The sequence below is a fragment of the Phymastichus coffea genome, unplaced genomic scaffold (assembly GCF_024137745.1).
Source record: "Phymastichus coffea isolate CEN01 unplaced genomic scaffold, Cenicafe_Pcof_1.1 PCOF00063, whole genome shotgun sequence".
Taxonomy (NCBI): domain Eukaryota; kingdom Metazoa; phylum Arthropoda; class Insecta; order Hymenoptera; family Eulophidae; genus Phymastichus; species Phymastichus coffea.
The window spans coordinates 445,101-460,453 of record NW_026706874.1 but is presented as its reverse complement, the minus strand read 5'-3'; the positions used below and the strand labels follow the sequence as shown (position 1 = coordinate 460,453).

Sequence of the window (15,353 nt, the reverse complement as noted above, 5' to 3'; positions counted from 1 at the left end):
GGCTTCACGATCAAAACATTACTTGTCTTCTTTATTCAACACCTTTACTTAAAATAATTTCAGTCAACTAGTCATAAAAAAATAATCATTTATTGCATATATACAATTTAGGTAAAATTTTATTTTTTTATATAAACATATGTATACAAATATGATACAAATACTTTTACAAAGTATTTCGACTAAAATATTGCTCCATCATCGAGATTTTCCTCGTCATCTTCATAATTCTCTCCATTGTCAAAATAATTATTGACATAATCTGTACCTTCATCCATCTCCTCGTCAACTTCCTCCTCTTCCACTGCATCAGAATCATCTGGATCTTTCTCTTCGTTCGCATCTTTTTCATCCTCCTCGGCTTCACTTTCATTTGTGCTTTCTCTCTTTTCAAGTTCTTTTAATTTTGATTCAACATCAATATCTTTTAGTTTCTTCTTTACAGGAGATTTAGCTTTATCACGTTTCCTTTTCATAGTTTGAAGTTTCAATTCAGCAGGTAGCCTAGTCCAATCGTACCTTTTCTCATTTTGTTTATTGGATATCATGTCTTGATATTTATCGCAATATCTTTCTATATCCTTTTTCACCACAATTGGTAACACATTGTTAGGGGATTCTTGCATGTGCTCTGCAAAATCTTTTTTCACATTCAACATGTATCTTATCTCAGCCGTAATATTCATTGGTAATGGTTTGTAGTCCAGTGGTGGAAAGGTCTGTGGAGGATACAACATTGGAGGCAATGATTCAGTTACCTGATCACTACCAGGTAGAACTAAATTTGGAATTCCTCTACCACGTCCTCTTCCTCGGCCAGTCATGATGATGATGACTAAAAGAAATAAATTTCTTTCATAATCCATTCGTCATTTTCAAAACAAATTTTAATCATCAAAATACTCTGTACAAGAGGTTAGAAATGTCATACACTATTTCATTCATTTTATTCACCTGCTTTTACGTCTGCTTAACCAATTCTTTATCTTCTATCTTTAGTATCTCTTCGAATTTGGTAATGAAATTATCTTTATCAAAAATGACTTTGATGACTAGAGAGCAGGATGGGCAGGTAGCCTCTTCTTCGCCAGTGAGCAAATCGGCTTTGGTGATTTGGAATTGATCACCGCAGGGACACGGATAATAATAAATTTCGTCGTCTTCGTCGTACTCAAAGTCCTCAATCTCCACTTCGTCGTGATAAGCTGTCATAGTTTACCGCAGTTGATTGCACATCGCACATTGGACATACGCGTGTATATTGTTTTCGCGTCTGTTTTTGAGGTTAAGGTACCTCGAGATTGTTGATATACACCTGCGGCAACCACGCGCACGTGCTATTGAAATGTGGCGCGTAGACACGGTTTGAACGAATGAATATTTTTCTGTTGTTCGAAAAAAAATAAGGAGGATACAGAAAATTAAAATTATAAAATAGGTTTCATCAGATATTATAATTCCTGATAATCTAGCAAGGTTATGGATTTTCGTCTTTACATTGAAATCGGATGTATTACATTAAAAAAGTGTTGCTCAAATCGAACATTAGAATAAGCCAAAGTTTTTGGGTTAAATCTACTTTGTATTTTCAAAATACGAGACTTGACGTGTGCAACCATAGCAATAATTTATTTTAATATTCCTATACATACTTTATGTGATAATAAATCCCTTTTTACAAATATTGTTGTAAATACAAATACAATATACCGCATAAAAAAATAAATACTTTTATATATCAGTATTTACATGAAATTTTATATAGCTTATAAAAAATGCAGTTTTTTTACATTTTATTCACAAAATCACCTAGTTACCCGTTGAAAGTGAAGCTTCAGCTCTATAAAGAACTTGATGTCAAACTGAAAGTATATGCTATATAGGAATGTCATAGAAATAATAGATAGAGCGACTGTTGCGAGGCTGCGTTGGTCTATAATTGTGTTTGTCATCGTTATGCAGATGCAATTTTCTAAAGGATTCCAGCTGGAAATTCACAGGTCGAGTCTTAAAAATGTAAAGTAAGCCAAGCGCTGAGGTTGGTCGCGAGTCGGCTTACCTCATCAATGGTTACGTCTTTGATTCGCACGGATATCAACCAAATGACAGATTCGCTACACGGCGGCGTGGTCAGAGAGCCCGGATAAGTGACGTAGCCCTCTTTGAGCAAGTCCAGATCGAAGAGAGACAGGGGAAAAGGTTCGATTCTCGCACTTTGTCCGGGCTTCAGAATGCTCGAGAAGCTCGAGCGCATCCTTTCGATGCCCATGTTGGCGCTCTTGTCGAGCTGCAAAATCGTGCGCCTCGAGCTTCTTACCCGACAGAGCGTGGCTTATCCGATACTCACCGACATGAGGTAGCCGAGCACGACAAGCCCGTCATCGTGGTTCAGCGCCTCGGTCAAGTTCTGATAGATCTTCTTCCAGTGCACCATGTGCATTTCCAACGGGAAGCTACGAGTGCGACAAACGTTCGTTCGCAGGACGAAGCCGTTGTGCTTTTTCGCTTACCTGTGATTGGCGACTGTGTGCTCGCTGCCGACGCCGTTCTCGGCTCCCCAATGGAAGTGTACCTGCGCCAATTGATAGAGGCCGGTCAGCGGTCCGCCGTAGACCGACGGCGTGTCGTGCAACGGCCAGACGCCCGTCAGTTGCACTGCGAATTCGACATTGATGACCGTCCTGCTTTTCGGCGATGACTCGTCGGCGAAATTGAGGCCGATCTCAGTCGCGAGCGCGTCGTCGTTACGCGGGCATTTTGCCGATCGGCTCGTGTCTTCTTGTCGAAAAACAAGACGGAAAAAAACGAGTCGTCCGGTCGCGTAACAAATCAGCCAAATCAGCGTTCGCGTTGCGCAACGCACACGGGAGAGCTTCGGACGCCCGGATCAGGCGGAATCTCACCGGAGTGCCCGTTGTTGCTGATGCTCATCTCGAGCGGCTTGCTGTCGTAACCGAAGCGCCCGAGCGGCGGCCGCCAGCTGTCCATGGTCTCGACGTCCTGGAGTTCGATGTTGATCGGCGACTGGCGCACGCCCGCGCACGCCGGGTAATCTTCCGACCAATCGTCCGGCTTCTCATAGCCAAAGTGCTCGCCATGATTGCTTCTTTCGTGGTCATGCTGCTGCCGCCGCTCGTCGTCTGCAAATTGGCAAATCGAGCGCGCGGTTAACTAGGTGTGAAAATCATCTCTTTCTCTCCCTATCTCTCTATCTCCCCCTCTCTCTCTCTCTCTCTCTCTCTCTCTCTCTCTCTCTATTTTCGGTGCCATGGATCGTTCTCGCGCGCACGCGATCGTTTCGACGTTTCGTCTTTGCTTTTGATTGAACGCTCGTGGACTGACGTCTTCCCGTGTAAGAATTGCCATGACTGCAAAAACGGCCCAATACTGTTAGAGCACTGGCAACCGAACCTAGTTTTGTCAAGCACTGGGCCGGCTTTGAGCCAACATTGAATTGATAAGAATGGTCCGAGCACCGGCAGCCAATATTGTACCAATAATCTATTTTTGAACGATTTTAATATTGTTTGTTTTCCGGCGCTAGCCCAATACTAATCGTTAATCATGATGCGCATGCTTATAAAGAATATTAATTATAACATTTTAACCTAAAATATATGATAAGTATCGTGTTTTCCGAGTAGCTTTCATTATACCACGCAATGCTGAACAGTTATTCATATCTCAAAAAATCAAGATCCTTGAAAAGGAAAATTCTCTGTTCATCGTCGAGCAGCAGCTGTAGCGACAATGGCAATATTTTTATAAAAAAACTTGATGCGCTTGACTTATCCCAAAAACGTAATGATCGATGCTCGAGGTAAATTTTATAAGATAATTGACATTTTTTATCTGTGTTTACTTTAATTAGGAGGGCACATATTATTGTTCATTAAGTTTGACCTCTTAGTATAACATAAATGTTGTATAAATATTGTTGTTACCTAATTTGTTACTCGTTATACTTATCTTGAAAATGTTAGCAATTAAATTTAAAATAAATAGTTACTAATTAATTAATAACTTTAAATAAATAGCTAAAAAATGCGTTGTTATTTATTAGCTTGATAGTGTGCTTGTCCGACAATGACAACAAATATTGCGTTACCAGTACTGAGCCATGGTCAATGCGTCGGCAATGGCTCACTACTGAAAATATAACCTTGGCCCATCCTTATCATTTCGTTACTCGGATGACGTTGGACCAGCACTGGCGGCCTGTACCGGCAGTCTTGGTTAACGTTGCTGTGCCAATGTTGGGCCGTTTTGACTTTCTTACACGGGATTACGCACGCTTTTTTTGACGCGAATGTCAGTCGGACAAATAAAAAAAAATCGGAAACCGTAGGGGTTTGTGGGAATGCATTGCGTGATTGTAATAATAATAACTGGTACTCGTAATTACCAACGGCACAATGCCAATATAATTCGATTCATAGAAAATATTGCACTGGAGAAATTGTACCCGGAATCAATTTCCATCGCCGATTTCCATTATCCCGTTTCTAAAAAACTTTTATTTCTTTTGCCATTTTCCACCGTATAATTATTTTTCAACTAATTTCTCTTTCGAATACAATGCAAAATTAAAGCACTGTGCGATAAAATCTGTCTTTAGCGACGCTCAGGATGGAAAAAAAATAAAAAAAAACGAAGACGACATTGACCTTCGAAAGCGGAACTTACCTTCATCCTGAGCGGCAACTCTCTTGAGTCTGGGTGTCGCTCGGGCAGCGATAGCAAGGAGCACGAGGAGGAGCGCGACGTTGATCCGCGGCATTGTCTCAGACACTCGGCGCACTAAAGTTTACTCGGCGACGTTCGCACGCACACGAGCGCAGCCGACGATAATGAGCTTCTGCTGCACCGCCGAGAGGAGGGGAACTCAAAAAAAAAAAAAAAAAGCTGTAGGACGGATTCATAGATACCTTCCGCTCGTCACGCGCGTCGACACGACGTCACGTCGCGATTGACATTTACGTCTAGGCGCACGTCGTTGACTGGGCATCGTTGGGTCGTCGCTTGCGTCAGGTTGTTTCGGCTCTTTCTGGACGGCCGATCCTTCTGGGACGGCCAATCTCCGACGTGTATTCTTAGCGAGGCTTTGACGAATGGAGCTTTCCAACTTACGAGCCAACGGGAAATTCCGTGGCGAAATTCCAGGATGTTTCTTTTTCACGAATGCATGTACGAAATCGATCGTGCACGTGGGAGCAAGTGGGAGTCTCGTTAACGCGAGCGATCGGATAGCGGGAGCCGATTTTTCCAAAGCACGGAGCCGTCGCGAAAGGAGCCAAGAGATAAGACAAAACCGAACGCGATCCGCGGACGGATGATCGTCCTTCGCGAGCGAGCCTCGCTGAGGAGAACCGAGCTCGAAACAACGAAAAACGTGGCCGAAGATAAATAGCGCAATGAAGCCTGATTAAGCCGTGTCTATACGCGCGACGGGTCGCGTCACGGCCAATTTGCAGCGTATGCTCCAATCTAATGGTCCACGCGTGCAGCGTTTCGCCTTTTAATGCGACAGGTATGCGTGTATGTGTGTAGATAGACCCAGGCGAGCGTGTATAGGCGAGTGATATACTCGCGAAAATCGGTGCTGTGTCGGCCGTGGACGTCCCTCTTCGCTGCTAATGCATGCAGAAGCGCTTAGGTTGTCTCTCTTCTTTGCCCGTTGGTAGACGCTTATTTTTTATTTGTTTATTATTTCGCGCTGGACGATTTTCCGATTGAATTTTGTTTCGTTGTCTGGTCAAGTGGATGGATTGATTATGTTCGTTTGGTCACAGGCTGATATGTATTTGTTGATACGAGACTGGTGCTACACTTTGACGATTTGACAAACAAAAATCGGGTGAATAATTCTCGTTTCGATCGACGCTTTGTTGATTATTGCATTCATATTTAAAGAAATATTTTGAAAAAAAGTTGGAAAACAATACAATAATTACTTGGAAATACGATTATCCTGCAAATATACCAATTTGGGAGTTAAGCGACATTTTGCATAACATATATGCCTGAGAAAACAAGTTTAGCGCAACAATTACAAACAGTTGACTTAAATAGTTGTTTTTCAGATCACAACATTACATGGCTCGTTGGTCTAGGGGTATGATTCTCGCTTCGGGTGCGAGAGGTCCCGGGTTCAAATCCCGGACGAGCCCAAGTTATCTTTTTTTTTCTCACTCGTTTCGAACTTCGCGTTGCCACGTATTATTTTGCTTCTATTTTGATAGCAATATAAATTGATTGTTATAACTTTATCCTGTGAAAAATAATGCAATCGTAGTAGAAACCTGTATTACCGACGCGCCACGCAGATCAACATATGTACCACTGTTCACAAGTGTAAACATGGCACACATCTGGGATCCAACGAAAAAACACAGCGATGTAGAAAGGTCACTGTTTTCTACAATTCTATTATTGGTTTTTTTGCCGCTGTTCTGCTGATTTATTCTTGTGCAATTGTTTGTTTAAAAACAACTTTGCGAAAGCGATTACTTTTTTATCTTAAGTTCACTGACCTAACCTATATTAAACATTTTTTGCTTACCAACAGATTTTTTAATTCAAGTTTGATTCCTCTGGTTATTGATTAGAATGAGAATAATTATGTTTTGCCAATACATTTACAATATAATCCTGTGGTTGTTGTTTTTGTAATATGGTCTTTTACCGACCTTTTTTTTAGTGAAAACTATCTTTGCATGTGTACAATATATTTATAAGAGTACTGTAATTGTATCTAATATTAGATTCCTTATGTAATGCAGGTGGGTGTGTATCTATCCTTGCTATCTGAACAGCAAGAAAAGCTTAGCAGAAGGACGCAAGCTTACAAAGGAGAAGTGCGTAGAAAATCCAACTCACCAAGAGATTCGTGATGTGTTGACGAGTGCTGGACTGAAAGTTGGTGTAGAGAATAAATTACATCCCAGGGAGCGTAGCAAGGAAATTCTCTATCGTGGACGTATCCGTGTACAACTGAAAAATGACGATGGCACACCTGTGAATCCTGAATATCCAAACAGGCATTCCTTGCTAGTTTTCCTTGGCACTAGTATTCCAAAACTGAAATCAAGGCAAGGGAAGCAATCATACGGTGATCAGTTGTCCCAACAGTCTGCTGCTGGTGCTTCCAAGAAGGGGAAAGGCAAGGGACGAAGATGAAGTGCTTCTATATTGCTGTGGAGTTATATATGATTATATCATACATTACCATTTTGAACACTTTTTGTAATTACCTTTGATATCATGTGCTACTAGCTCATGTTTTTATATTTGCAATACTGCAAAGTAACACAGGGTACATTACTTTCACATTATTGCAAACGTTCAAATGTTATTCACTCAATGTACAACAAAAAGGAAATATGTTATTTTGATGTGTAAAGGATGAACGAGAAGAAATTCCTTATTTATAAAACATACCATTTAGTTTATTGTAATTAAAAAATCTTTCATATAAAAGATGTTTGATTAAAGTAAAAAAGTATATAAAAACAATTATATGTCTACAATTTGCGTTCGTCAATCTTCTTGTCTGCTTTGTTCTTACTGGAGGGCTTCATTTTGCTAATTACACTTTTGTTTTCCTTGGACTTCTCCTTTGGCTTCTGCTCGGTAGTTCTGTCGATCACGGACACCTCAGTTGTGGAAGTCGAAGTCTCATGAGTCTTCGCTTGACGCCGCTGCTCATCATCCTTGGCTGCCTGGACATCCATGGTATACTTGACGGAGGGCCGATTTTTAGTGGACTTCTTGCAGATCTTTTTCTGGGGAGGGAAGCTGAGCGGAATTTCCTCGAGCGACTCTACGTTATCATCGGCGATGGTTTGGATGGGAGGATAGTAAGTCATCGGCGAGCTGATCAGGTAGGTAGGTGACATTTGGGAGACGATGCTGCTCAACGGAACGGCACCGAGGCTCTGAATGATCGGCATTGCCGAGATCATCGACGGCGTAGCAGCGGCCACCATTTGCGGCTGAATGCTGTAGGATGGTGACTGCGAGCCTACCATGTGACTCTGATCGTAGCTGGGGTTCGCCAAAATCGGTGCACTGACCATCTGACCGGTGCTGAACAGTTGACTTGGAAGTCCAGTACTTACGAGTTGAGTGGCCCCGACGAGATGCATCGGAGCTTGCGCGCCAACGAACTGCACGGGGGCTTGCGCGCCCACGAATTGCATCGGAGCTGGTGCACCGACGGTCGGATTGAGCCAGCTCAGCATCGGCTGTGGATTAAAGATGGAGTACGGCGGCTGACCAGCGACCGCTGAGTTATCCGCCGTCGCGGCTTTGCTCGCCTCCTTGGAGCTCTCAAGAGAGTCCTTCAGCTCCTCTTGCGCTCTGTCCATCTCGCTGCGGAAGTTGTCCAAGTTGGCCTGCGCGCAAATTCATCGGCGCATTGGAGCGACAATCGCGAATCGAGGGCAAATCGAACGCACCTTGGCGACTTGGTCGTCGACGACCATCTGGTTAGCCAAAGAGTTGAAGAAGTGAACCGGGGCCTGGGCGAGTCGGTTGACGCTGGGCGTTCGACCGACGTTCTTGATGGCCTCGGGCAGTCCGACCAGCGGCCTGGAGATGACCTCGCCGAGGAGCGACAGGAACTGCGGCGCGATGCGCGACAGACCGAGCTTCTGCAGCGGTCGAGCCGCGAGCGCGGGCGCGGGGGCGGCCGGGGTGGCCGGGGCGGGCGGGGCGGGCGGTATCAACTCCTTCGGCTGGGTGATGAGATTCGGCGCGCCGACAGTGGCCTCCTCGGGCAGCGCGGCCCTCGTCGCGTCCAGCGAGAGCTCGCAGTCGGCGCTCTTGGCCAGCGTCGGCTCCGCTGGCCGGTCGTACGGCGGCGCTATGAACACCGAGCCCGTCATCGGCCCGTCCTGCATGAAGTACTTGGCCACCCGGTCCACGTCGCCTGCAAAGTGGTCGAGCAAACGTTCGTCGTGGAGGCGCCGCTCGTCTCGTCCGGGGAGCGCTGTCCGAAAACTCACTCTTGCCGTAGACGTGCTTCAAGCCCACGGCGCACCGGGCCGACCGCGAGTCCGCGTCCGCGTCGCAGGACACCACGTCCAGGCCGACCTCCCACGCGTCTCGCCTCGTGCGCCTCAGGCACTCCGCGCCTGCGAATCATCGCGGATGAGCGGGCGAGAAACTCCCGGCGAACGAGGCTGGCTTACCGCGGTCGGGGCCGGTCGCGATGCTGCACTCGCAGTGCCCGTCCTTGTACTCGGCGACGCCGTCGCAGTTGGAGCACAGAGCGACGCACGTCTCCAGGTCGATCGCCGACGGCACCGCCGCTCCCCTTGCTGCGCGGACGAGAGAGAGAGAGAGAGAGAGAAAGAGAGAAAATGAGGACGATGGTTGACGGAGCGCCGAGCGATCGAGCCCCGGCCCAGCTTTGGCTTACCCAGAGAGAAGACGACCGCGCCGAGCGCGAGCCACAGTGCGTTGCTGCTGCTCGTCGACATCTTGGCTGCGATTGCGACGGCGGCCACGACTGCCGGGATCGCGACCGAGCTCGGCCGATTTATTCGTCTCGCTTTTCGCTGGCCTCATCACATTTCGCGTGCTGTCCGCTGCCCCGGTGTTTTCGGCAATTATCGAGGCGAAGGTCTGTTTTGCGCTCGAACGCGTAAGCCGGCGACTGATTTTCGCGTTGTTGGGCAATCGCTGGCTGGCCTGCGTACCTGTAGCTGCACACAGTTTTCTCGTTGATCGGGCAAAACAACGCTTTGCTCAGGATTGAGAAACGGCACCACGCAAACTTTAACGCATTATTTAGTATAATACTCGAAAGTAGACCTAACAGTGATCATCAAAAAATGCTATTTATTACTTATGGCCGAATCACTCATTTTCTTTGACGATCAAGCTCAAAATAATATTCTCAAAATCGTCATTTTATTCTTCATTGTTATCTAATTTATTTTGAATTATGAAAAATCAAAAAAAGCAATCGTCTCTCCGCGTTCGATAAAACAATCGAAGCCTAGAAAAAAAGAAAAAAGAAAAAAGAAAAAAATCCTTCACCGTGACAATGTCCCCGTAGGGGCATTGCCGTGACCAGGATTCGAACCTGGGTTACTACGGCCACAACGTAGGGTCCTAACCACTAGACGATCACGGCTAACGAAGGATGCTGGCGTTTCCGTTAATTCTGCGACATGAGCCGGGATCGGCCGCAGCGCCGAGAAGCGAGCGATCCACGAGGCAACGGAGATCGCACCCGCGGGTGTCACTACCGCGTCGGGACGAGGGCGATCGCGCGTCCTTCGACCCGACGCGAGCAGTGCACGAGCGAGCGTCGGTAAAGTGGCGCGGTGCGCGGTTAGTTCGCGAGCGGGCCGTCTTGCGCGCTCGCCGGCCCAGTCACGGGATTGGCTACCTGTTACGCGCGCCTCGCGCCAGTACTTCTCCCTCGGCCGCGCGTCTCTCGCGCGCTGCCCGCGAGATAAGCGCGAACCGCGGAAGGACGGCACGTGGGCGCGCGCGTCGCGCCCGCCGCGCGGTGGCGCGCGCGACCGAGCCGCCGGGGCACTTGGCTCCCGCGGCGGGCTGCTCGCCTGATATCTGCCGGCTGCCAGCGACCGCCGTGGCTGCAGCGGCGTCGCGGTTTTCGTCGCGACGCGCCGCCGACGGCCCCTCTCCCCCGGCCCGCCCGGCCGCCGCGCGGCGACGAGGACATCTGGAGGAGCGCGATCGGCAGACTCGGCGCTCGCCGCGCGCCTTCGCGCGCGCGGCAGTCCCCGACGGGAAGCCGCCTCTCGCCGATTGTCGAGCGCGATGCCGGCGATCGATGGCTGAGAGGCTCGCTGCCTCGCGACCAGCCGGAGGAGCGCGCGCGAGCAGGGCAAAACAGGTATGCAGCGTCGCGCGCGCGTCAAAGCAGCTCTACTTGCGCGACTTGGCTGAGCGCCTGATTCGCGGAGTCTCCGAGAGAGCCCACGAGCCCCTCGCGACGCGGCCGTGCTGTCGGCCGCGCGCGCTCTCTGGCCGTCCGGGCGGAGGGGTGGGGGTCAAAAAGGAAGGGACGAGGTAGAGAGAGAGAAAGCGGGCACTGCCAATTGACTCCCGCGTGCGTGCGCGAATAGTTAATTTATTTGGCGATTTTCAGGTTGGAGTGGCAGGCCGATGGAGCGCGCGCTGTACGCCGGCAGCGCGCGCGCTTTGATCTGCCCTCGGGGGGTTCTGCTGTTCTCGCCGTTTCGCGCGTGCTCGAACGGAAAAAGCGGCGGGCAGGGGACGAGGCCCCCGAGCGCGCTCGTTCGGACGTCATCGCGGCGCGCGAGAGTCGCCGCGAGTCGCGCTCGCCTCCGTCAGTCTCGCGCGGCACAGCTGCGCGCAGCGATGATCGATGTCGTACACCTGTAACGCACGCGCGTGCACATGTACATTTTTTCGACCCGCCGAGCGACTCGCTCGCGCGTAGCCGCGCATACCTTGCGGATGAACTGGCGGCGGAGAAGCCGGTCGTGGAACATCATTTTTTCACTCTTGCGTAGGTTCTCGCGCACCTTGCGCCGCAGGCGGACAAGCTTGGCCGGCTGGGACGGGTCGAGCTCGAGTATTCGGCTGTGGATGCGGCGCTGCTGGTCCGCCAGCCTGTCCACGCGCGTGCCGAAGCAGCGCAAGTCCGCGTAGGCCGCTTGGTACTCCCGGCTCAGTCGGCGCCTCAGCTCGTGGCCCAGCTGCTGCGGAGCAAGAGGCGTGCTGCCTTGAAAACGCGCCGCGCGAGCCGCCGGTCGCGCGGGCGCGGACACGTACCTCGAGCGCGACGGCGTTCTCGCGGCCTTCGCGCGCGTCCCGTCGGATCCAGTGGTCGACCTTGCCGGCGATGCACTCCGCGTCGTAGTCGAGCAGGAAGGAGTTCTCCGCGTCGATGTTCTCGTCGGTGCGCGCCAGCACCTCGGCGCTCCAGCGCAGCACGCGGCTCTGCTCGTCGAGGAACGCCTCGCGGCTCGGCGCCGCTCTGCTCCAGCAGCTCACGCCCATCTCGGGCCTCGCTCCGAGCGGTCGCTCGCCCGTGTACTCACCGCCAGTAGTTTTCGTAATATCGGCCGAGTGGCGACCACGGCTTTTGCATAATTACTGCCGCGACACAAAGCCACCGGGCAATTCGTCGGCCTCTCTCTCTCTCTCTCTCTCTCTCTCTCTCTCTCTCTCTCTCTCTCTCTCTCTCTCTCTCTCTCTCTCTCTCTCTCTCTCTCAGCCTTCCAAAATCGATCGCGCGTGTTGACGTTGGGACAATAGCGCGCGCTGCTTACTCCCAGACACTGACGCTGCCTCTGGGCGCACGGCCGCTTTGGCTAGTTGAAATTACTGCCGAATCGGCGCGTTTGCTTTCCCGGGAAAACGATCGGATTTGGCCAAGGGGAGCAAGCGAGCGGACAACCGGTGCGTGTCGTCGACGCGGGACGATCGCGACGTTGCCAGCGGAGATCGGCAGGAGCGTGTCCGCGGCGCACGAGTCGGCGCTCCTCACGGGAAACGGGTCCCCGGTTCGCGGTGGGTCCGCGGGCGAGACTCGGGCGAGAGGAACGTGCGTCAACCTGGAGCGGAAGAGGAGAAGCGGCCGGCCGGTGTGCGCGCGCGTGGGCGACGAATCAATAAGCCGATTATTGGTCGTACCGGGCGCAAAGCGGAGATTACGGCTCGGCACGCCGGCGTCGATCGACAGCGCGCCGCCGCCGACGTCGTTCCCATTGCGGCCTCGGCCTGTCGATCCTACGACTCGCCTACGCGCGCAGGACGTCCGTCCTACTTCTGCGGACGCGTGACACTTGGACGTCTCGTCCGCCCTGCCCTTCTTCTCGAATCTACTCGGCCGCTGCGATTCGGACGACCCGACGGGGGCACGCCGCGATCCCTTATCGGCGAGCGACAGTCGACGGGGAATCAATTAGCGGAATTAAGCCTCCCGCGGGAAAGAAGGCGGCCGCCCATTGTCTTCCCTCCGAGCGCGCGGGGGCGGAACGTGGAATTCCGGTCCGACGCGCGTGAAAACCGGTGCCGCCCCCGCGCGTCTCTTCGTCCTTTTGAATCTCGCGATTCCCCGGCTTGGCAGAGCACAGGCGCGCGGAGCGAGGCTCTCTCGCTCTCGAATCGCGCGAGCGACAAAGCGAGGCGACGACAAGGTTGGCGGCTCTGCGCGTGGCGCGCATGTGTCTATTTATCGCAGCGAAATTTCCCCCTGGTCGACTCTCGTGGGCTCCGTTCGCGCGGCAAATCGAACTAAAAATATAATCCTTTGCCGCGTCTCCCGCGACCACGGTGCTCCAGCTGAGCGCTCATGCCGCAAGCCGCTCGCCTCGTTTGCTCCTCTCGCTTTGATGTTATCGCGGCCCTCGGCGCCCGAGCCGATCATGCTCACCGGGTTATTTACAGTTCAGACCCTGCTCCGCGCGTCGGCGTCGGCTCCGCTTCTCGCAGTGCGCGACCGATTGGCGTTTCGGCCGAGCGAGCGATCGCCAAACGTTCGGCCGTCCGACGACACGCCTTTTCCGGGCGAGCGCGACGCCCACGTCTCTCCTCGTCCTCCCTCGGCGCCACGGCGAGTCACGCCAGATGGAACTCGACCCCGTTTCCATCTCTCTCTCTCACTCCGAATATTTTTTTCAACGGCTCGCGTCGGCTCCGAGCGGACCATCGCGTGAATTATCGAAGGGCAGCGCTGCCCGGCGAGGGCCGGCCGGCGGCGACCCACTTACGCGTGCAGAGGCGAGCGCGACGACGGTACGTCCGGGAGCGTCACGGAGCTCGAGCCGCGAATTCGACGTTCTCGCCGCGCTTGGCGGCCGCCACAATTTCACCTTGCGTCTTGGATGCGCTTCGCCCGTTGCGCGCGGGCCAAACAGCCGCGACTTTTCGCGGTTAACGGGCAACGCTGGCCCCCTCTGCGTTTGAGGAACGAGCGAGCAACGACGGTGCCAAGAGAGACCTTGAAAACGCAAGCGAGCGAGCCGTAAGTCGGAGATGGATATTTTCAAAATCGCTCGTTCAATTGTCGAGCAGCGAAAGCTTTTCGTCCAGTTGTCGGCGACTTTCACTTGTAATTCCGACGAGCGATTCGTTTTATTCGCTCGCGCTCAACCCAAAAATTCGCAAACTACTACCGGTTTAAAAATGATAGGCTTTATACTTTCCAAGCGTGTAGCTCTGCAAAAAAGAATCGCACAACGATATAAAAAAAGTAGCGTTAAAACTTTTTGTTTTTCCCGTTAATTGATTTGTCAGCGGTCGGTCTAGCTAAATTAGGTAAGTTGTAACAGCAATCAGATGGAAAACATACAACATTTTGAGTTACTTTTTACAAGGTCAACTTTGAATTTGTTATAGCTCGACGTAACATTAATTGTTACATAATTCATTTTTATGTAAATCCATTATTAAGTACCGTAATTTTAATACATTTTAATGATTATTTAATGATATCGGTCAGTAGTTGTACAATATTTTATAATATTTGCCGCATAATTTATCACCAGCTATTTTTATTTCATAATGGGCTATTGATTTAATCAAATTTACACTATAATAATTGTCTAACGAAAAATTACAATTTTTTTAATGTCGTACACATAATTGCATTCGCATCACACTATTTCTTCAAAAAAAGTATTTCGAATGATTGCTAACGAAAGGATAAGTTAGTGTTGCTATCACGTTGCACTCGAGCTTATTTTGTGTTTATATTATAAGAACTCAAACATACATAGCGCAGCTTCTGTTGGAATTATTTAAAAACTTTAGCAAGTTGGCATTTAGAAGTTTAAAAAATTTATTCACAAAATCATTGAAAATTACAATGTTTAATCGTTAATTAATAACTTATACCAAGTCCGACGTCAATCGAATAAGCCATTGAAAAGATAATTCTTTCTAAGATTGCACTTTATAAATGACTTAATTAATATTTATTTTAATTATTCAGTAACTGCATCGAGAAAGCTTCAAACTAAGCGCTGAATTTCTTTCGCAATGTTCTATTCATTTTTGATAGAACGGCAAGACTCTAAAGTTGACCTCGTAAAAGGTAATTCAAAATTTCGTTTTTTTTGTCCTTCTGCTTGCTGTTACGACTTAGCTAATTTAGCTAGACCGGCCGCTGAAAAACCAATTGACGGGAAAAACGAAAAGCTTTACGCTACTTTTTTATATCATTGTGCGATTCCTTTTTGCAAAGCTACACGCTTGGAAAGTATAGGGCGTACCATTTTTTAACCGATAGTGAGCGCAATCGCCTCCGGTTGTCTCGTGCGATCGAACAAATTGAAACGCTGCACTCGCGAAACGATGAGTCGGCATAACGAGCGTAATTGCGCAAAAGTGTGAGATAC

General features: G+C 49.7%; 5 protein-coding genes and 2 non-coding genes across 9 annotated transcripts; 2 read left to right on the top strand and 5 right to left on the bottom strand.

The window, feature by feature from the left end:
* Positions 1-81: 81 nt before the first annotated feature.
* On the bottom strand, positions 82-1,082 carry LOC131667226 (DNA-directed RNA polymerase III subunit RPC7-like). The gene is made up of 2 exons (XM_058940515.1): positions 955-1,082; positions 82-835 (listed from the first exon to the last, which is right to left on the bottom strand). Exon 2 carries the CDS (start codon positions 822-824, stop codon positions 183-185), a length of 642 nt encoding a protein of 213 aa, XP_058796498.1. The 5' UTR covers positions 825-835; positions 955-1,082; the 3' UTR covers positions 82-182.
* Positions 1,083-1,591: 509 nt separating this feature from the next.
* Positions 1,592-4,846, bottom strand: LOC131667225 (carbonic anhydrase 2-like). The gene is made up of 6 exons (XM_058940514.1): positions 4,687-4,846; positions 2,904-3,140; positions 2,511-2,655; positions 2,348-2,453; positions 2,060-2,287; positions 1,592-1,986 (listed from the first exon to the last, which is right to left on the bottom strand). The coding sequence occupies exons 1-6, from the start codon at positions 4,778-4,780 to the stop codon at positions 1,876-1,878; spliced, it is 921 nt and encodes a 306-aa protein (XP_058796497.1). The 5' UTR covers positions 4,781-4,846; the 3' UTR covers positions 1,592-1,875.
* Positions 4,847-6,098: 1,252 nt separating this feature from the next.
* On the top strand, positions 6,099-6,170 carry Trnap-cgg (transfer RNA proline (anticodon CGG)). The gene has a single exon. It is a non-coding gene; the product is annotated as a tRNA-Pro (tRNA).
* Positions 6,171-6,327: 157 nt separating this feature from the next.
* LOC131667228 (signal recognition particle 19 kDa protein) lies at positions 6,328-7,515 on the top strand. The gene is made up of 2 exons (XM_058940519.1): positions 6,328-6,407; positions 6,783-7,515. Exons 1-2 carry the CDS (start codon positions 6,361-6,363, stop codon positions 7,177-7,179), a joined length of 444 nt encoding a protein of 147 aa, XP_058796502.1. The 5' UTR covers positions 6,328-6,360; the 3' UTR covers positions 7,180-7,515.
* LOC131667223 (uncharacterized) lies at positions 7,508-9,560 on the bottom strand. Its single transcript, XM_058940511.1, has 5 exons — positions 9,425-9,560; positions 9,195-9,323; positions 9,009-9,137; positions 8,460-8,932; positions 7,508-8,396 (listed from the first exon to the last, which is right to left on the bottom strand). Exons 1-5 carry the CDS (start codon positions 9,483-9,485, stop codon positions 7,524-7,526), a joined length of 1,665 nt encoding a protein of 554 aa, XP_058796494.1. The 5' UTR covers positions 9,486-9,560; the 3' UTR covers positions 7,508-7,523.
* A 12-nt stretch (positions 9,561-9,572) lies between these two features.
* LOC131667227 (uncharacterized) lies at positions 9,573-12,345 on the bottom strand. 3 transcript variants are annotated; one of them, XM_058940516.1, is made up of 3 exons: positions 11,782-12,345; positions 11,457-11,708; positions 9,573-9,710 (listed from the first exon to the last, which is right to left on the bottom strand). In XM_058940516.1, the coding sequence occupies exons 1-3, from the start codon at positions 12,007-12,009 to the stop codon at positions 9,615-9,617; spliced, it is 576 nt and encodes a 191-aa protein (XP_058796499.1). In that variant the 5' UTR covers positions 12,010-12,345; the 3' UTR covers positions 9,573-9,614. The 3 variants fall into 3 exon arrangements, with proteins under 3 accessions (XP_058796499.1, XP_058796501.1, XP_058796500.1); XM_058940518.1 differs by having other exon boundaries at positions 11,457-11,705; XM_058940517.1 differs by lacking the exon at positions 9,573-9,710 and adding an exon at positions 11,247-11,382.
* Trnah-gug (transfer RNA histidin (anticodon GUG)) lies at positions 10,073-10,144 on the bottom strand. Its single transcript has one exon. It is a non-coding gene; the product is annotated as a tRNA-His (tRNA).
* Positions 12,346-15,353: the final 3,008 nt, after the last annotated feature.